Here is a 21305-nt window from a genome sequence, read left to right on the forward strand (position 1 = left end):
TGACTTCCCCAGGTGTTTTATTTCGTATTTCTTATTTCTTTCAAACCAAAAAACTAATATTCAACTTCTTTAGGAGCTATGACTAGAAAAAGAAATATTAGTTTGGAGAAAAAAATAAGAATATGGTCCTTTTAATTCGGAGCCCTGCTGCAGGATCTAAATCTGGGGCTTGGTGTCGCCTGGGTGTTTTCTTCCCGTAATTATGGTATTAGAGAGGCATTCCTTTTTTTTTTTTCTAATTTATTTTATTGTAGTTCATTTACAGTGTTGTGATAATTTCTGCTATGTAACAAAGTGATTCAGTTATACATATATACATTCTTTTTCATATTCTTTTCCATTATGGTTTATCACAGGATATTGAATATAGTTCCCTGTGCTATAGAGCTAATTCCGAACTCCCAATCCTTCCCTCCCTCACCTCCCCTCCCCGCTGGCAACCACAGGTCTGTTCTACAGAGGTCTCTTAATGTTTCCTCTTCAAATTAAAAACAAGAAGTTGGAATTGTATCCTAACAGGCAGTCCCGGATGCAGTATTAGATAAGGTATATTCAAGCACTGAATCTATATGTATGCCAACATTTCCTGGCCCAAATGCAGAGGAGACTATGGGTAAGTGAATAGTGAGTCCAAGGGTAAGACACCATATGAGGCATGAGAATTCAGTGCCACTGGCTTCGCAACAGCTGTTTCTCCAAAAAAAAAAAAAAAAGAAAAGGCAACTCTGGTATGCAAAAGTAAAGCAATCTTCTCACATTACTTTGCATAAAGATTTCAAAGTCTCCCAGAAACCAGGAGGCCAATTTATAACCAAGACAGCCGCCAGAAGGGATCCTTTTCTCCCCCACCATCATCCGTGGCCCACGAACACCTGGTGTGTGTCGGTCTGGCAGCTGGGTGAAAACGCCAGGCTCACTTTCTGTTAACAAAACGCACGTGGATGGGCTCCCCTGGCATCAGAAGCCCATGGGTTTTTGCATGAACAGTTTTAGTCCATGGAGATATTTTGATCTCAAAACGTTGAAGCAACTAAGAAGAGAAAGAGAGAGAAGGACTTCAAAATTGGGAAGCAGAAAATTCACAGCACTGCTGGAGTGCCCATACTCCTGTGACAGCCCCGGCTACAGGGAGACGAGGGAATGAGAGATGTGGGAAACAGGGCGTCAGGTCCTATACAGGAGCCCAGCATGCCCACTGAGCAACAAGGCCCATGGGACAAAGATACGCAATCAGAATTTAAACTGAGCAGGACCCTGTGGGCCTCCTGGGCACAAAAACCTTTCCATGTCCCCATTTCTTGCTTGGAGGAAACAGGCTTCGTACGACTTCCTTGACCTTCCCTGAGTTCCAAAGAGGGGACTCGAGCAGTTACTAATTAGGGAAGGGAGGGGATGCAGAAACAAGGGAGGAGCAGTCAAGAAACAACAGTGCAGGCTTGGGGCTGGGTTCTGGTTCCTCCTCAAGAAATATACGTTACAGTATCTTTGAGCACTTCTGCAGAACTAAGGTCCCCCCACCAGGTGGAGGATGGTAACTTCAGGATGAGCACAAGATTCCTGGAGCCCCGCCCTGTTACCTCACCACCAACCAATCAGCCCTGCAGCCCTTACCCCCAATTTTGCCTGTAAAAGCTTCTCCCCACAAACCATCAAGGAGTTCGGGGTTTGGGGGGCATAAGCCACCCGTGTCCTTGCTTGGCCCTGCAATAAACCTTTCTCTGCTTGAAACTCGGACGTGTTGGTTTGTTTGGCCTCACTGCGCATCGGGCACATGAACTTTGTTCAGTAACAGATGTTCAAATGACTTACACTTTATTAGCTAGTTCAAAGTTCTAACTGTGTTACTTCCGCTGTAGGTCTAGAAAAAGAAGGAATCAAAGGAGGAAAGAGGAACCAAGTGAAACTCCAGGGTTCCTGCTGTTTGGAGTCTGCAGCCACTTCAGTGGTGGTACAGACACAGCAGGGGCACAGCCGTCAGACTTTATCCATTACTGTCTTTAATTTAACTATTCTTCATGTGCACCTTTGATTCCATTTCTCACTTCTGCAGTTCAAAAGGAGAAGCAGCCCTACCTCTCAGGGTGAAACTGGGACGTTTTAAAGAACGCCTAAGTATCTGTCAGCCTCAAGCACTAATCTCCCAAAAGGCAACCTGCTCTAAGGACCTCTGTCAAAACTACATTGGTTCCTGGAGGGGAGGCAGGGCCTTGCTCAAGGGCCGGTGGGGACGGTGCAGGGTAGCAGACCAGCCATTCATCCCTCCCCTGCTCCAACCTCCTAAGAGAGCATCAGTGCTGGAGAACCTATATTGTCACATGGGATGCAAACGCCCCAGCCCACGCTGACTCTCCAGCCTGGTCTTCCAGGTAAAGCAGCAAGACCCCCTGATGGGTGCTCTGGGTGAGCTGGGGCTCCGGGGGTGGAGGTCAGGCAGGGAGCAGGGCTGCACTGAAGACACAGGCTAAAATCATTACTTTGTCATTGTTAGAGAGCCAAGCTGAATGACCTGTATTTAGGCAACTCTAGAACATTCTGGCATCGAGATGCCTTCACCTCAACATCTAATCTCTGACCCTTTGTTCTGACCTCACAGGACTGCTCGCGCATTCCCATGTGGCAGAGGAAGGAATCACACACAGGTCTCCTCACTCCACGGCCAACATCCCACAGGGCCTTTTTCCTTTCTGAGTGGCAGTACATGCTCATTGAAAAATGAAAACTACACAGGAGATGTAAAAGCCAAAAAACAAGACCCCCCTTCCACCTCAAGTCTCCAGTTCCCAAGGAGCAAGGGTGTATCCTCTAACCACTCTCCGTGCAATATGAATGTCTTGTTCCTATTTTCAAGGAAACACATTAATATTGCAACATTGAAGCCAAACCTTCCCTTCCCATAGGCCACAGGCATAAGTCGCTGTTTTGTTGGGATAGACACTCTTTATTTGCTTAAGGAAAGCCCTTCCATTACAGGTGTGCTAAGAGAGTTTCTTCATGAATGGGTGTTGAATTTTTTCAATTATTTTGGGAGAGGGTCATAAAGTTTTTCTCGCTTAATTTGTCATTGTGGTGAATTCTGCCTTGAGGTGGGCCATCCTTGCATTCCTGAACAAACCTGATTTGGTGACGGTGCGTTCCTGGTCCATACATTGCTGGATTTGGCTTGCCAATTTTTTCATTTAAGGTATTTTTCATCTTTGTTCATCAATCAGATGGGCCTGTAGTTTTTCTTTCTTATTTTATCCATTCTGGGTTGTGACTCTCAAGGTTATACAAGTCTCATAAAAACAAGACTTCCTTTTCCTATTTTCTATTTGTGTAAGATGATGATCACCCGTTCATTGGAGGTTTGATAAAACTTGCCAATAAAAACTGTCTAGGTCTGGAACATTTGGTGGTAGATATTTTTACTACCGACTCAATGTATTCAAGGTCTGTTCTCTTTCTTTTGAGTCCATTTGGGTAATTTACACCTTTTCTAGTAAATTGTACATTTTATCTAAGTCTTCAGATGTATTGGTAAAAAAGCTGTTTGCAGTATTTTCTTGATTTAAAAAAAAATCAGCTGCATTTGTAGCTATGTCTCCTTTCTCATTCCTAGTACTGTTTATTTGTGCCTTCTGTTTCTTCTTTTTTCCTCTTGGCAGTTACAAACCATGATGTTCCCTCTCTATACTTGCGCAAGTAGAAATGAGGGCTCTTGAAGCAAGAACTGTAGCAGGTACCCGTGTATGTTATAGTAGCAAACAAAGAAAACCCCCATCACCACCACCAAACACCCAGTTTCTGACCCTTTTCCCACTCCACCAACTGTGCCCTCATGCCCTCAGCATCCGCTATGGTTGTCCAGGCCGTCAGAAGCGGGAAGCATCCAGGAAGCAGTCAGCCCCCCTGAAAGGCTGCCTGGAAATGGCCTCTGCCCGTCAGAGACATGGTTGTGGAACACACAGCAGCACTGATGGAGCCAGGACCTTCCCAAACACAGTCCCCGTGAGCAGACACTGAGAGCAGGTGTGCAGACAACACAGGCTCTGCTTAGACTATTCTTATTCCTCACACACCCAAAAGGCAGGTATTTGGCCCATTTTGTGGATGAGGAAACATGCTCAGCAGTGTCGGAACCACAAACTGGCAGAGCTGGGGTTGGAGTCCATCCTCCACACGGAGATGCCTCTCACCTTGGGCATGACTGGGCCTGGCCAGCGTCCATAGGGCCCACCGCTGCCCGGGACAGCTGCCCTGGAAGGGACACCTCTCGCCTTGGAGGACTGCAGCCACCCGTGTGCCCACAGAGGTGGGACGACCGAGGGACAGGCCGGCACCCGCTTCTGCTGGTCTCACCAGGTCCCCGGAGCTTTCCCACCAGAGCCAGGTGGGCCCAGCTGGTGTCCTCCTCGCCCCCTTCCACATCCACCTCCCTGGCCATGGCCCCTCACCTCCTCCAGCCCTCCTAGCCTGCCTCCCATGCCCACAATCCCCCACAGGCCAACCAGGCTTCCCCATCCCTTACGCTCTCTGATGCCATCGTCCGTAAAGGTCCCAACCCCTGAGTGCTCTGCCCTGGGCTCTGCCGGCCTGCAGGAAACACCTCGGTAACATGAGGGGAAAGGCAGGCAGGAGACAGGACACGTGCCTCGTGCCCTGCACCTGCCACGCGGCAACTGTGGCAAGTGGCTCCAACTCCCTGAGCCTCAGCTTCCTCATCGGTGAAATGGGGAGATGGGTCCCCAGGTCATCCCCTCGTGCTTCCAAAGACTGGAGTCATAGCTCCCGAAACTTGGGCCTAGGTTTTCCATGGCAGGCTCCCCAAATCTGCAGGAAAGGCTAATGGATAGAATTTTCTCTACTGCGGGCTTTTCTTTCATGAAATTTCCTTCAGACATTATTTAATTCCTGCCGCAGCCTGAGCTCAGATACTGGACAAGCGCAGAAGTAAACACTTGAGCATTTAGAGATTTGCATGGAAGGTATTCTCTCACCAAAACCAAGCCTTCCTGATGTTTCAAAACCCAAACAAGCTTGAGAGCCACCTCCCTGCTTAAAAGGCTGATTCACAGAAAACGAGGTGCTGAGGGGGCGGCAGGGGGTGAGCGTGACTCCCTCCATGGTGACGGTGACAGTGACAAGCTCTGAAGGAAGGAGGCCTGGGAGGCCGGGGCTTGAACAGCAGACGCAGCCACCAGCAGAAGTAGAGATCCCCCGTGCCCCACCACGTGCACTTCCTTAGACCACTGACATCAGAATCGCCCAGAGCCCCACCCCAGACCCACCAAGTGATTCTCTCTGTGGTCGGGGCCCAGGAACCTGATTTCGAGGGGCTCCTGGTGACGGGATGGTCCATAATGTTTGAGGGCCGCTTGCTGGACACCTTCCACTAGCCTTTCTGCAGAACCCCTGTGGGAGTGCTTGGGCTCCTGTAACCACCCACCCCTGCTACACACACACACACACACACACACACACACACACACACACACACACATCCAGTTCTGCCCATGTGACTCCAAGGAAGAAAGGAACAAGGCAGGTGGCCATGGGGCTAGAGGTGGCTACTGCAGGGGGAGGGGAGGCATTTTAACATATAAAAGAGATTTAACAGGAAGCTCTGAAAGTTTTCAAAATCCTGTTTCCTTGTTTTCACCTAAGTCTTGATCCAGCAACGGAGCCCAGCCAGTCACCTGGATGAAGCCCAGCCCGCAGGCCCTACCTGAATCACAAGGAGGTGGATCTCCAATTCTGCAATCCTCCGCCCGATGCAGCTTCGAGCCCCGTAGCCGAAGGGGATGGACCCGAAATTGTCAACCCTGCGCAGGTTTCCTGGGCGCAGCCAGCGCTCAGGCCGGAACTCCTTGGCCCGAGGGAAGTTCTCATCCTCGTAGGAGGTGGCATAGTGGCAGAGGGCCAGCTGGGTCTGAGCAAACCGTTTTCACCAGAAAAGTAATAAAGAACTTAATCAAGGGAAAGCAGAGCAGAGGCCGCAGCCCCAGCTGGACCGACCCTCCAGAGATGCTTCGGGCCGGGAGGAGTCATGTAAGGGCCCAAGAGGCCATGCAGACCCGGGATGGCAGGTCCCCCTTCAAGTCACACCCTACCCGGAATGAACATCAATGCAGCCACAGAGAAGGCAATTCAAGTCCTTCAGAAACTCTCCCTGGAGGGAACTGCTGCTTCCATGGGGCCTCCGGCAGGGGGTGGGGGTGGGGGTGGGGGTGGGGGTGGGGAGGGAGGGTTGAATAGGCCTGCGAGCTACAGAAGTATCTGCCTTTGTTTTTGCCAGAGCAGCGTCACACAATCCACATCTCCTTGCTCGTAAAGCCCCATCTTCATCATAAAAATATATGCAGAAGAAAAGGACATCTACAGATATTTGCTTAGGTACAGGGACATCCGAAACGTGGAAGCAAATTTCCAATCCAACCGCCCCTGCTCAGCCCAGCCCCGCCACGTCCGCCAAACTCACGCCTCTGGGAATCAGATACCCGCCAACAACCAGGTCTTCCTGGGTGACCCGGCCATTCCCCGGCAGCACTGGAAACAGCCTAGAAAGAGCCAACGGGGACGGGAAGGCAGCGGTGACTTTCAAAATATGTTACTAAACATTTAAAAGTCTGGATATATTGCCATTTTCATTTTCTAAAAAGTAACACATGGTACAGTTTCAACCAGGAAATCTTGCAAGGATCTTCCTGGGCTCCCTAGCTTTGCCCGGGAAGCATTCTGGGGCCTCACAGTCAAAAAAATTTATAGAACACAAAGCAAAGCCTTTAAAATGCTACTGTGCTCCCAAGAGGAATAATTCTTTTTTTTTTTTAAATAAATTTATTTATTTATTTATTGGCTGTGTTGGGTCTTTGTTGCAGCGCGTGGGCTTCTCATTGTGGTGGCTTCTCTTGTTGCAGAGCACGGGCTCTAGGCGCGCGGGCTTCAGTAGTTGTGGCACACGGGCTCAGTTGCTCTGCGGCATGTGGGATCTTCCCCAACCAGGGATCGAACCCGTGTCCCCTGCATCGGCAGGCAGACTCTCAACCACTGCGCCACCAGGGAAGCCCAACTGAATAAATTTTAATTGACAAATACCAGTTAACACACAGCTGGCTTTTTTCTTTCTCCCTCTCTTCTTTTTTTTTTTTTTTTGAGATTAAACAGCATGCTGAAGATGGAAGATGCAAGCCAACTTGAAATATCATTATCGAGTCAGGTTTAAAAGCATTATTTTAGTGTGTGCTCTGTAAATAACCTTTGCTCCGTGTCACGGTATTTCCTCCACAGAGGAATGCTGTGGTCACGATCCTGAGCCTCACAGGAGGAAGAACCTTCACTAGTCACCTAATCCCACCTCCCACCCAAGCCTGCCCAAGACCACCCGTATCCCTCACGCTCCGGCGTTTCCCAGGGTCAGTAAAGTCCTGTCCGGAAGTAAACAAGCCTCACTACTTGGTGTCTCCACCTTGACTAGACATTCACACGAGGAACACAGTAAGCACGTCTAGTAACGGGCCACTCAGCCCAGAACATTTTCCTGACAGTCAGTCCTGTTCTGCTTTATTCCCAGAGGAACACACTGGGAAACAGTTGATGAAACAAATGTCTAGGCTGAGTACAAAGTTCGAGGATGGCTCTAAAGATCTTTATGAAGAAATGAATATTTCTAACTGTAAAACAGAATAGCCTTTCTGCTGCTCTGTTGAGGGCAGAGAGGAAATAAAATGGTCATGAGTCCCTCCTTCCTAAACATTTCTGTCACCGAGGGTCTCTGGAGTATTGGTTTAGGAGCCAGTTTTTAAGTCAAAAGCACATTCATTGTGATAAAGAATCAGAGACTTAACGGACACGGTTTTTGACATGAATTTTGGTGAGCCTTTTACCTCAAGGTTTCCTTAAGCAGAGCTCGGACGAGTGGGACTTTGGGGACGTCTGCAGCCGTGGGAACATGCCTTTCCCCCAAATTCCTCACTATCTCCCGGTACAGGGTCTGCTGCACTTCCGGGTGCCTCGCGAGGAGATACACTGCCCAGGACAACGTGAACGATGTCTGATAAAGAAACCGGCAGACACAGGCACGTGGGTGAGTAAAATCAAGGATTTCAGGCGCAGGCAGCATCGGACGTGAAGTCATGGGAGAATAAGCGCAGGTGCAAAGCCACGCCCATATACGTCCATCGGAGCATTTTACGTCTTACTGAAGCAAAAGATGATCTCCCTTAACTCCTCCTGGAAAAAAACTGACAGAGGCTTTTGGAAAGTAACATCAACGATGGGATTCAAGCGCTCTTTCAATGAAGAGCCACAGGAAAAATTATTTTGGAACTTTAAAAAATCATTGAAGAGCAATCTGCCTCTTCTTCCATGGAGTTTGAGAGCACGTAGGAACGCTGGTTAAGCCTGGAAGTTGTGCCTAGAACTTTCTTCGACCGTCTCTACAAGGGTCACCTGAGTTTTGCTAGAAAGGACCTGAGGCTGCCCATCAGCCTGAGAACTGCATCCTGCAGGCCCATGGCTGGGCAAGGGCTGCTCTGGTTGCCCTAATCTAGAAAAGATGGGGGAGAGGGGGACGGGAGGTGGTGGTCACAGGACTATTACTGGTCCATCATTGTTCCCATGCACTTATCAAGCAAAGCACCATATAAGGATTGAATGGCATTTGCACAAAGCAGTATCATTGTTTATACCACTTCCTAAACTGAAGAATTACATTTCTGGTTATTGAGAATAAATAATTCTATTTTATACCCTAGATTCCAAGATTTTCACTAAAATCAATACTATTACCTATGTGACTGTAGTTCACTGTCTTGTAAACAAGGAAATTCCACAGTATAAGTGCCCTTTCTTTCATCTAAAAAAATCTAACTTAAGTAGGCCATATTGATGTTATTTCCCTCTAATTGATATCATGTATTTTTAGAGGGCAAGCTCTCCTGTAATATACAATGTAATGTGCAAGTTCTTCCTTATAAATGATAAGGAAATAATTTTGATGCTTCCTATGAAGAGAACAGAAAATTTCTATTAAAATCACATATTCATGGAAAAACCAAATGTGGTATAGCCACACAATGGAATACTGTCCGGTAATAAAAAAGAATAAACTACTTTTACAGGCAACAACATCCATGAATTTCAAAATCATTTTGCTGAGTGAAGGAAGTCAGACACAAAATACATACCGTATAATTCCATTTATATAAATTTCTAGAAAAATGCAAACTGATTTCTAGAAAACTGCAAACTGTTATGAAACAGTGTCAGAAGGCGGTTGCCGGGGGTGGGGGGGGGGCAGGGGTTATGGGAGGGATGGACTGAAATGGGGGTGAGGAACTTGCAGAGGTGGTAGCAACATCCAGGATCTTAACTGCAGCGCTGGTTTCAAAAATGATTGCATCTGCGCTTCTCCTGTATCAGTCAACAATCTGTATCGAATTGTACCGTTTAAATGGATGCAGTTTATCGTGCATAAATTATGCTGCAATGAAGTTGGCTTTTTAAAATAACATTTTAGAAAATGAGCGTGAAGTTTCAAGATGTTCCCTTCACGTAGGAACGAGTCCTCGCTGCCCTCCGTCTCACGGTGATGCTCTTAGTTACCACCAGGGGGCAACAGTAGCATGCATCTGAATCAGCTTAGATACAAGGCCGTTCATTGCATCATTGCTTCTCCACTCAAGCAAACCCACACTGTCACGTTCACACGGTTAATCAGAACTTTCATCGCTTGCATTGTCCGCATTGATTCGTTTGTATTTAATTTATATACTTTTTGCTTTATTGTTGAAGATGATTCATAAGAATAATGACTTTATGTGAAGTTTTTTGCTTTTACATGTTTAAGTGGCTTCATAATAAAAATGTCAACCGTGGGGTTTTTGTCTACCTCTAAAAAGGAGATTGGTGCTTTCCTCAAGTCCGGGAAGCACTCCTGTGAAGGAAAAACCTTGAGGAAAGCTTAGCTGTTTCATTTTCCCACCTGTTAAATGAAGACAGTAACACCTACCTCAGAGGATTCTGTGTGAACAGAAGGGTGCTTACAGATGTGCGTTGGAGACACAGTAAATCACCAAATTTACTGTCTTAATCTTAATTATTTCACTCAACTGACTTTTCTGCCACCAATTACCAAAAGCCTGGCCCTTCTTTTTCTTATTTCACCACTTTCTTTTAGCAAATTTTAAACTTTTTCTGTACATATACCCACAAATATACCATTTTTTATACTTGAGTAAAGGTATCAGATTATACATAAGCTTTTGGAAGGAACTTGGATTCCAGATCCCTGTACCAGCCCCGCCCCAGCCCAGGAACCCATGTTAACCGTCCAGGGTGCAGGCTCCATACTTTCCTCCACGTCCAGCAATCACTTAGCGATACACACGTGCACGCGGACAGATGGGACGGGGGCCACTGTTTTACTAACGGGAACACAGGATATACATGCTTTTCTGCATCTTCATTTCTCACTTAGTAATAGGGTATGGAATTCCCTCCAAATCAATGGGCAATGCTTCGTTTCATTCTGATATTGAGCCCTCGTTGGTCATAGTGTATGATTCATCTGCTACACTAACTGAATCTATTCACTAGGATTTAAAATGGATATATGTACATATTCATAAGTCAAACTGCTTATTAAACTTTTCTTTCTTTATGCTTTCTTTAGCAGGTTTTGAAGTTATGCCGACTTTATCAAATGAACTGGGAAGTTCTCCATAGCCTGGAATATTTTGAATGATAAGTAAGAGGGTTTTTAATGTCTGTGCCCTTTTCATTTCTTTTTTGTTTTTTAAGATTTTTTTGATGTGGACTATTTTTAAAGTCTTTATTGAATTTGTTACACTCTTGCTTCTGTTTTATGTTTTGGATTTTTGGCCACAAGGCACGGGGGATCTTAGCTCCTCGACCAGGGATCGAGCCCACACCCGCTGCACTGAAAGGCGAAGTCTTAACCACTGGACCGCCAGGGAAGTCCCTTCATTTCTGATATTATGAAACAATGGAGAAATGTTTGCAAATCAGGAATGATTTTAAACTTTAAAACATATTGCTACTTTGTGTGTGTGGTAATAGAATTGGGTTATGTTATTTACAGAATTCATCGTGCACCTTTATTTATATTAAAGAAAAGAAAAAAGGTCGAGTTTTCTCCTGGACACCCTCAGCAGTGAAGCAGACATTCAGCTAGTACAAACAAGCATGGTCCCCTTAAAGTATCTGCCATCTGTCGGATTCCTCGGAAAGGCCCCCAGCTTTAACTGTGCTCTGCTGAGAAGAAAGGAAAGCTGAGAGCTCACCGTGTCCACGCCAGCCAGCAGCATCTCGGTCATGTTGGCGTAGATTTCCTCCCGTGTCAGCTCCTGGCTGAGGAAGAGGTACGTGAGCAGGCCCCCTCTCGCTCTCTCCCCTCGGTCCATTTGGCACTGTATGTCCCTCAGCTTGTTGTCAACGTGAATTTGGCCTGTTTGAAAACAGTGTTTCTTTTGAAAGAAGTTTTGGTTAAGAATCGTCTCTTCAGGGCTTCCCTGGAGGCACAGTGGTTAAGAATCCACCCGACAATGCAGGGGACACTAGTTCGAGCCCTGGTCCGGGAAGATCCCACATGCCGCAGAGCAACTAAGCCCATGCACCACAACTACTGAGCCTGCACTCTAGAGCCTGTGAGCCACAACTATTGAGCCCGCATGCCACAACTACTGAGCCCGCGTGCCACAACTACTGAGCCCGCGTGCCACAACTACTGAGCCCACGTGCCACAACTATTGAGCCCACGTGCCTAGAGCCCATGCTCCACAACAAGAGAGGCCACCACAAGGAGAAGCCTGTGCACCACAACAAAGAGTAGCCCCCATTCGCCAGAACTAGAGAAAGCCCACACGCAGCAACAAAGACCCAATGCAGCCAAAAATAATAAATAAATTAAATAAATTAATTAATTTTTTTTAAAAGTGAGAAATCTGTCACATTACTTGTGGTCACAACCCACGTGCTTTTTGCTCATTCGAGAAACCAATCTAAAAGTTCTTGAGTCAAAATAGCACGTAACTCCATTGGGGAAGCCCCTACAGTAATACCCACTGTCTGCGTGAGTGTTAGATACACAACTAGGAGGAAAGTCAGGTCCATCTGATTCTACAAAAGGTGCCCTGGCTCTTCTCTTACTGAATTTGAAGAGTCCATCCCAGGACCTGCAGAATTCCCGCCAGGGTTTGGGGATGAGCGGGCGGAGCCACCTAGGGATGGCACCGGCGTACATGGACGTCTTGAACGTGCAGAACATGAGCTCCAGGGCCTCGATGTAGTCCATCGTCGCCTGCGGGACGCTGTTCTCCAGGCAGCCCAGACGACTCTCGTAAAGAATGGTGGCCACTCCTGCGCGGGAGAGAGGTTACAACCCTTCTTCTTCTTCTTCTAGATCATTCACAGCATCAATATACGATACCTGGCCATAAATGTAACTTTCAAAAGTGGTCAGGGACTTCCCTGGCGGTCCAGTGGTTAGGACTCCTCGCTTGCACTGCAGGGGGCCTGGGTTCCATCCCTGGTCGGGGAACTAAGATCCCACAAGCCTCGCCAAAAAAATAAAACTTAAAAAAAGAAGTGATCCAGGTGCCTACCCCTGAGGTTTTCTCTACCAGGTCCTGACCCCCAGGGCGCTGTGGGTTCAATGCTGACGAACCCTCTGCCTCAGTGCGCCCTCAGCTCAACAGTCTGTTCAAGACCCACAAGGCACAACTCCCAACCTTTCAGCCAGTTGCCCAACTTTGGGGAGTTGAAAGGTGGCTCCTCCTGGCCACACTTCCGGGAGCCCCAGGACGAGCTAAGGGGGCAGAGGAAAGGGCCTCTGTGAACCAGGGATGGGGAGGATTTTTCAGTGTGTTTACAACTCACTTCTCTGTCGATTTTGTTACTATTTTTAGAGAGCATTAATACCAGAACTTTAAAAAGTTAACTTAAAACTTAAATTTGAAGAAACTTTTTTTTTTAAAAGGGAAATCTGGACTTCCCTGGTGGTCCAGTGGTTAAGACTCCGTGCTTCCACTGCAGGGGGCACGGGTTCCATCCCTGGTCAGGGAAGTGCCACATGGCACGGGCAATGCAGCCATAAATAAATAAATAAAAATAAAAATGGGAAAGCTAATAGAATTCTCCAAAAACCCAGGTACAGAAAAAATGTTTGGCATGCTATCGATTTTTTTTTTAAGTAAAAAGAATACTCACACTCATACTCATATTTCTTTGTATGTGCATAAAATATCCCTTGAAGAAGCTGGTGACCTAGCTGGGTCAGGAGAGAGGGAGACTTTTCCATGAGTACTTTTTGGGTTTGATTTTTGAACCATGGGAATGTGCTACCCATCTAACATGGATTTTAAAAGTTAGAATGATTGTGGTACATGCCCTCTAGACTCCTGTTGCTTTTAAAACTATGCTAAAACAATAATTAGGAGCATGGTTCTTGAGTTAGAGAGACGTCAGTTTGAAACTAAGTTTCTGCCACTAAAAATGGGGATTAGTTTTTCAGTTCCCCAGTGTCAGTCAACCTGGTTCCATTAGCACTGTGACAATTACATGTACGTATGTATGGGGCTTAGCGCATTGTCTGGGACACAGGAGATGCTCAACGAGTGATAAGAACCATATTTTGGTAAAATGTCCATTCTTCCATCTTCCCCACCTCCTGAGTTCACCTACCTTCCATTGAATATTTGAAGAAAAGGTCATTGATGTTGGTCACAGTCTCCCCATCTTCTGCCTGGCTCTTGAGGAAGTAGATTCTTTTAATTAAATCAGCAATAACTTGGTTGATTTCTCCTGCAAAAATGGCCACATCTTTCGGTTTCAGAATTCTTTGTCTCAACACACTTCTCATCTTGAGCCACTGTTCACCCTCCCTAGAATAAAGTGAATTCCAAATAGTCTTACTTATAGTGATATTCTAGGAAGGAATTCAGAGTATCTCTGCAAAAATTTCCCAGCAATAAAGAGTCAACAAGATCTGCCAGTCCAAATGGGATGAAGACAGGACAGACACTGCAAAGAGAGGGGAGCGATGGTATTACTCCCCAGTTCATGTGTCAGGACATGTATATCAAAAGAGCCAAAGATAGAATTTCTAAACCAAAGGGATTTGGACCAGGGGATCTGCAGATGCTCTGTTTTCTCCTCCCTACCTGAGGCTGTCCCGATTCACTCTTGGAAGACACAAAGGTGTATAATAACCATAGTCTGTTATAAGGCAGGAACATCATCCCATGGCGATCAATGCTGAAGTTCATAGCCCCTCCTGGAGGTCTCCTAAAACAGCTCACCACCCTCACCCCTGTCCACAGAGGGGCTCTGTGAGCTTCAGTCCCCTCAGTGGTCACCGACAGGACACCTAAAGCCACAGAGTGTTCCTTGAAAAATGGCTCCTCTCCATCACTCGGCTAGTGGGCTCCCCACCTTGTCCCTGCCACCAAATCTCTTCCCAGAGGGTTTTAGGAGATTTGGGGAGATCACACGGGAGGCTCTTTTGATACTATTCCACTGGGAGTTCTGTGCCTTATTAATAGCTGTTTTTAGGAGCCCAGAGTTCAGGGAGGGGGGGCGTCCCTGGGCTCCCCGCTCCTGCTCATGTCTCAGCCTGGCCTCACATACTCACGCGGAGATGAGCCCGGTGGATCTGCCCCGTAAGTCTCGGTACTCCTGCCAGGACCCCATGTTGGCTCTCTGGGGCACGGCCCCCTCTGCCCGGAGCACCTGAGCCACCAGGTCTCGGTCTGCAACAGATACTACAAACTGAGGACCAAAGTGAGACTTGAAGATTTTTCCATATTCCCGTGTGTGTTTCTGCTGCAAAACCATGGAGAAATCAAAAAAGGAAAAAAATACACAGATATGATATACCTTTGACACGGACATTCCTGGATGTTAGGGGAGCAGAAAACTGGGGCAGAGGGAAGCTCTGCATTATGCAGAACTGAATCAGAGTGGCCACTTTACTTATAGTTACCAAGGGGGAGAGGAGGGGGCAGGGATAAACTGAGAGATTGGGATTGACATATACACACTAGATAACTAATAAGGACCTACTGTCTAGCACAGGGAACTCTACTCAGTGCTCTGTAATGACCTACATGGGAACAGAATCTAAAAACGAGCGGATGTATGTATACGTATAACTGATTCACTTCGCTGTACAGCAGAAACTAACCCAACAAGGTAAATCAACTCTACTCCAATAAATATTAATTAAAACAAAAAAAGAGTGGTTGCTTTGAGTATTCCTGAGGTAAACATATTTTCACATCATTAATCATATTCATAGAAGTTTTCTTAGTTCTTTAAAGATGTGTGTTTAAAAAAACCTTAGCTGTGTGAAGCAATGTGAGAGGAATGTGGATGTAGATGAACTGCAGGGTCTTGACTGTCCTGAGTCAAACAGGGTCTGCCTGCCCCTTTCATTCAGACACTCAGCAGCCGTCCAGCCTGTCCTGTGAAGAAAGCTCCCTGCAGGAAATCTGTAATAAACCTGCAAAAATGCCCCCAGCAGAGAAATGAAAGAAAAGGCACCCAGATTGGAAAGGGAGAAGTAAAGCTGTCTCTGTTCACATGTGACGTGATCTGGCGTGTAGAAAATTCTAAGATATCTGCTAAAAAACATGTTCAGTGAGCTTGCCGGATATAAGATCAATATACAAAATTCAATTGTATTTCCACACACTAGCAATGAACAATCCAAAAATAAAATTAAGAAAGCAATTCCATTTACAATAGCATCATAAAGAATAAAACACTTGGGAATACATTTAATAAAATAAGCGTAAAACTTACACTCTGAAAACTGCAAAAGATCATCGAAAGAAATTAAAGACCTACGTAAATGGAAGTTATTTATTCCATGTCAATGGAATGGAAGACTTAATATTATTAAGACGGCAATACTTCTCAAACTGATCCATAAATTCAACATAATCCCTGTCAGAATTCCAGTGATTCAGAACCGCAAAAACAATCCTAAAAAAGAACAAAGTTGAAGGACTCACAGTTCCCTATTTCAAAGGTTACTGTAAAAGTAATGAAGACAGTGTGCTACTGGCATAAGGATGGACATCTAAATCGTTGGAATAGAATTGAGAGCCCAGAAATAAACCCATACATCTAAGGTCACTGGATTTTCAAAAAGGGTGCCAAGACAATTAAATGGGAAAGAATAGCCTCTTTAACAAAAGATGCTGGGGAAACTGGATAGCCACAAACAAAAAATAATTTGTACCCTTATCTCACACCACATACAAAAACTACCTCAAAGTGGACCAAAGACTAAATGCAAGAGCTAAAACCACAAAACTCTTGGACGAAAACATAGGGATAAATATTCATGACCTTAGATTTGGCAATGGCGTCTTAAGATATGATACCAAAAGAACAAGCAACAAAAGAAAAAAACAGATGATTGGACATCATCAAAATTTTAAAATGTGCGTGATGTCAAAGGACATTACAAAGAAAGTGAAAGACAATCCCTAGAATGGAGAAAATATTTGCAAAATACATATTTGATAAGAGATTTATGTCTAGAATATATAAAAAAACTATTACAACCCAACAGTAAAAAACAGCAACAACAAATAACCCAATTAAAAACTGGGCAATTATTTGAATGGACATTTCTCCAAAGAAGATATCAAAATGTCTAATAAGCACATGAAAAGAAGCTCAATGTCATTAGTCATTAGGGAAATGCAAATCAAAACCACAATGAGATATCACTTCCCACATACTAGGATGCTTATAATCAAAAGGACAGGTAATAATAACAAGTATTGGCAAGGATGTGGAGAAATCAAAACCCTCTTGCACTGTTGCTGGAATATAAAATAGTGCAGCCACTTTAGAACAGTCTAGAAATTCCTCAAAATGTTAAATACAGAGTTACTATTTGACACAGCAATTTCACGCCTAGATATATACCAAAAGAAATGAAAACATAACAGCCAAAAGGTAGAAACAATCCAAATGTCTATCAACTGATGAATAAGTAAACAAAATGTGGTCTATCCACACACTGGAATATTATTTGTTCATAAACAGGAATGAGGTACTAATACATGTTACAACATGGGTGAACTTGAAAACATTATGCTCAGTGAAAGAAGCCAGACAAAAAAGACCACACATTATATGATTCCATTTATATGAAATGTCCAGAATAGGCCAATCTATAAAGACAGAAAGTAAATTATTAGTGGTTGCTTAAGGCTGGGGGAATGAGAGGGTTGGGGAGTGATTGCTAAAGAATAAAATATGGGGTTTCTTTTTAAGGTTATGAAAATGTTCTATAATTGATTGTGGTGATGGTTGTATACTTTAAGTGGGAGAATTGTATGATATGTGAATTATACCTCAATGAAGTTGTCACCAAAAAAAGAAATCACAATAAATGTAAATGGGTTAAATAGTCCAGTTAAATAATTAAAGAAGGAAGGAGAGAAAGTACCCTCCAGCATGGCTCAGCATGACATAGGCATGGGGACTTCCCTGGCAGTCCAGTGGTTAAGAATCCATGCTTCCAATGCAGGGGGCATGGGTTAGATCCCTGGTCAGGGAACTAATAACCCGCATGCTGTGTGGTGTGGCCAAAAAAAAAAAGCATGACATAGGCAGGGCTAAGCATGGGGAAAATGACTACATCCCTCTTTGGCATCTGCCAACATTTCTTATCACCCCAACTCTCAACCACGGAAATGGCGGGCCAGAGGGTCTGTCATCTCTCCACTCTTCTGCTCTCAGGCAGAAGCTGTTTGCTTCTTTGTGGACCTAGTTGAAGTCCCGCTGCCTGGAGATGAAGACACTCAGACTCAACTGGGATGTGTCAGGTGCCAAGAGATCACTCTGCCTAACAAACAGGTGACCCCAAAAGGGTATTTCTCCAGGTTTCTGATAGGATGACTGTTACCGGAACTACTGGGAGATGGGCCACTCCTCGGGCACATCCAGCTACTGAATGGGCACAATCAGACAAGGGAGCCACTGACCAAGGGGCAAAAAGAATGAGATGAAGGACACAGGTAGTTTATGGCCCTTTTTGGTGGAGGGCCAAGGAATGATACAGTCAGCCACAGACTCAGTTTGTGTAGCCAGCTGGAGCACAGACTCTGGAGTTGGAATCTCAGCTCACAGTTTACTAGCTGGGTGACCTTGGGAAGTTAGGTTCCACTGTGTCTCAGTTTCCTCACCTGCAAAATGGAGAAATAATAGAGATTACCTCACATGGAGGACTTAAAACTGTGCCTGGCACATGAAAAGAGTTCCAGAACTGTTCATTCTTCTTATGTGTTGGTTATTATTACAGTTTACAAAGACCTTCCACAGCCCTGATCACACGACCTCACAATAACCCGTGAGATGGATGAGGATTGCTAGACTGCTGCACAGAGGAGGAAACTGTGGTCCAGAGAGAAGAACTGATTGGCCAAGATTCCACAGGTGCTTGTAAAGGGCTGCTACGTAACGCAGGACCCTCCTGCTCTGTCATACCTGGCGACCTTGATCACTGTGTCTGCTCTGCCGCTAACCAGCTATGTGACTGTGGGCAAGTCACTCAGCCGACACTTTGGGGCCTTTTCCACATGTAAAGTGAAAGACCTGGACCCTGTAGATGCATCCCTTGTGAGACAGCATTCTGTGATCACAAGTTGAGTGAAAGGAAACTGGACTTGAGGTAACAGAATAATTCTCTTCCTCCTTAGAAATGCCTTAGGGGTGACCTGGAGAGCTCGGGGAAAGGGTTTTACTAGAACAACCAGCTCTAGTAAACAACCAATGCTCCAGTCTACAGCAACCTGTATTGAACTTGTCAATAAATAAATAACAATTTTTTTTTTTTTACCGTATTTGAAAACTATCATCTTGATAGCTTATGTTCAGATTCCACATGGAACAGAAAAAATCATTTTTGACCCCCAGAAACATGTTTGGGAAGAAATCGTGTAGAGTTCATGTGGGGCATAGAGAGGAGGGGCCAACTGGAATTTCAGTCAAATTAAGATTGTTCCTCTTGCCCCACTGTTTTTGGTTTTGTTTTTCTATCAATGAAGTAAGTTTCTGCTTCTCCAGCTGTAGCTGTGGCCTCTGCACCATCATGTAGGTTAAGGGTTGAGGGAATGAACGTACGAACGAATGACCAAAACCCAGGTGGGTGGTTACAAAAAGCTTCCTCTGAGAAGTTTCTGAAGGTTGAAGGGTAAGCTCTGAACAAAAAGAAGTGAGTAGTGGGGAAGGAGGGTGTTCTTGGACGAGGTCCCAGAAATCACAGCGGGTGCTGGGGAGGGAGCCCTGAGAAAATGACGGAGGCAAGCAGCGAGCAGCTACCATAGGAAATGGGAGCGAATGGATTTGACGACGCTGAAAGGTGGGGATCACCTTGCAATGAAAGACGCGATTTGAGGTGGGCACGGGAAGGGCAAAACTCAGGGTCAAGATGAGCCACCGTACAACGAGCGGGCTCCCAACACTCCGACGGGGTTGCTGGACCGGTTGGGTTCTTCCTAAGTCCCTGCCCAGACCTGGCTTGACGCCGAGGTTCACGAACTTTCGTTTGTCTTCCCATCACTTAGAGATCACATAACTCGGAGCCTCCGAACCCCTCGCTGTTATTTTTAGGTTTTTTTTTTTTTTTCAATTATAAAACACAAACAAAAAGGACTAGGAACATACGCAACCTGTCCTCGGCCGCGTAAAGACCCGCAGGGCTTGTCACCCACCGCGGGAGAGGCGCTGCTCACGGGCCTCCCTCGGGACGGTCCCGGGAGGCCGGGTGGCGGCTCCCGGCGCCCCGACTCCGCAGGCCAGCCCGCCGGAGCGTACGGCGCGTGGGGGCGCAGCGGCTCCAGGGCGGCCCCTGCCCGTGACCCCCTCCTCCGGCGCCCCTCCCCGGTGCCTCCCCGGGCCCCCTCCCCGGCTCTCCCTCCCTGGAATCCCTCCCCGGTTTCCTCTCCCCGGGTCCCTCCCCGGCGCTCCCTCCCGGGTTTCCTCTCCCCGGATCCCCTCTCCGGCGCTGCCTCCCCGGGATCCTCTCCCGGGTCCCCTCTCTGGCTCTCCCTCCCCGGGATCCTCTCCCCGGATCCCCTCCCCGGCGCTCCCTCCCTGGTTTCCTCTCCCGGGTCCCCTCTCCGGAGCTCCCTCCCCAGGATCCTGTCCCAGGTCCCCTCCCCGGCGCTCCCTCGCCGGTTTCCTCTCCCCGGATGCCCTCCCCGGCGCTCCCTCCTGGGGTTCCCTCTCTGGCGTCCTTCCCGGGATCCTCTCCCCGGTTCCCCTTCCCGGCGCTCCCTCCCCGGGCCTCGTCCCCGGCGCCTTCCCGCCGGAGCGAGCCCCCTCGCGCTCCCGGTCTCCCGCGCGCAGCTACCTGGATCTCGTGGATGCGGCTGAAGCCGTCCTTCCAGAAGAGCTCCACGAGGTTGGCGAGGGTCCGGGGCCCCGGCATGGCGGCGAGGCTCCGGGGTCCCTCTGCCCGGCCCCCGGCCCGCGGCGCCCCCGGCCGCCCGACTCCTTTGTCCTCGGCCCGCGCCCTCGCCGGGAGCCTGGCGTCCGTGGGCCGAGGCTGCCAAGGGCCCCGCTCGGGCGCCGGGCTCAGACGGGCTTTGAGGATCCGCGCCAGCAGAGCCATTGCGATCCTCTGCGTTGGCTGGTTTGAGCAGTTTTTTGTTTCGAGGGCCGCCCTTTGCTCTTTGCTTGGTTTTAACTTGTTCGAGCAGAGCTCCTGCGAACTCTTACGGCCTGGGCATCAGTTTACACAGACCGTTATTAAACGCTCCCTCCCCTAAGGCTGGGGAAAAGGGGGTGGTCTGTGATTAGACTGCCAGAGAAATAAAGCGATTGTTATTTTTTCTTCACATCAGATTAATTAAGCGTTCTTTGAGATCAAAAAGTTTTAAGGTCAACCCCACTTCCAAGCATGGCCAAAAAAAAAAAAAAAGAAAAGAAAAGCCTACTGGGATATTTTAAATTATTTCCCTCCTTAAAAATTACTATAGAGAGTTTACGGAAGAACGCTAATTTGCCCTTTTTGTATTTTAAAAACACTTCTTTGTGATTTCAAGTTATACAATTATAATTCAATCACAAAATGAGAACAAAAATGTTAGATGACCTTGCAGTAGTTCACAGTATTGTAAAATGACCACATTATTATTTTAGCCCAAGTTTCCATAATGAAAACTATGCTGCCTCTATTGACGGATTTTATGGGTCTCAGTTTTATCCCAGCACACAGTACACATTGGAAGTGCTAGTGAGGAGTATGGGGAGGGGTGAGGGACTTTTCTTTAAACATTTGG

At 46.7% G+C, this 21305-nt stretch overlaps 1 protein-coding gene across 6 annotated transcripts; it reads right to left on the bottom strand.

Moving 5' to 3' along the window:
* Nucleotides 1-223: 223 nt before the first annotated feature.
* Nucleotides 224-20918, bottom strand: CYP27C1 (cytochrome P450 family 27 subfamily C member 1). 6 transcript variants are annotated; one of them, XM_067742243.1, is made up of 9 exons: nt 20375-20918; nt 14630-14747; nt 13681-13800; nt 12148-12357; nt 11283-11446; nt 7863-8029; nt 6458-6536; nt 5705-5908; nt 224-1030 (listed from the first exon to the last, which is right to left on the bottom strand). In XM_067742243.1, the coding sequence occupies exons 1-9, from the start codon at nt 20633-20635 to the stop codon at nt 914-916; spliced, it is 1440 nt and encodes a 479-aa protein (XP_067598344.1). In that variant the 5' UTR covers nt 20636-20918; the 3' UTR covers nt 224-913. The 6 variants fall into 6 exon arrangements, with proteins under 6 accessions (XP_067598344.1, XP_067598343.1, XP_067598342.1 ...); XM_067742242.1 differs by having other exon boundaries at nt 13681-13880; nt 14630-14817; nt 20375-20916; XM_067742241.1 differs by having other exon boundaries at nt 13681-13880; nt 14630-14820; nt 20375-20915.
* Between the last annotated feature and the right edge of the window lie 387 nt (nt 20919-21305).

This window comes from Pseudorca crassidens, chromosome 6 (genome assembly GCF_039906515.1).
Source record: "Pseudorca crassidens isolate mPseCra1 chromosome 6, mPseCra1.hap1, whole genome shotgun sequence".
Lineage (NCBI taxonomy): Eukaryota > Metazoa > Chordata > Mammalia > Artiodactyla > Delphinidae > Pseudorca > Pseudorca crassidens.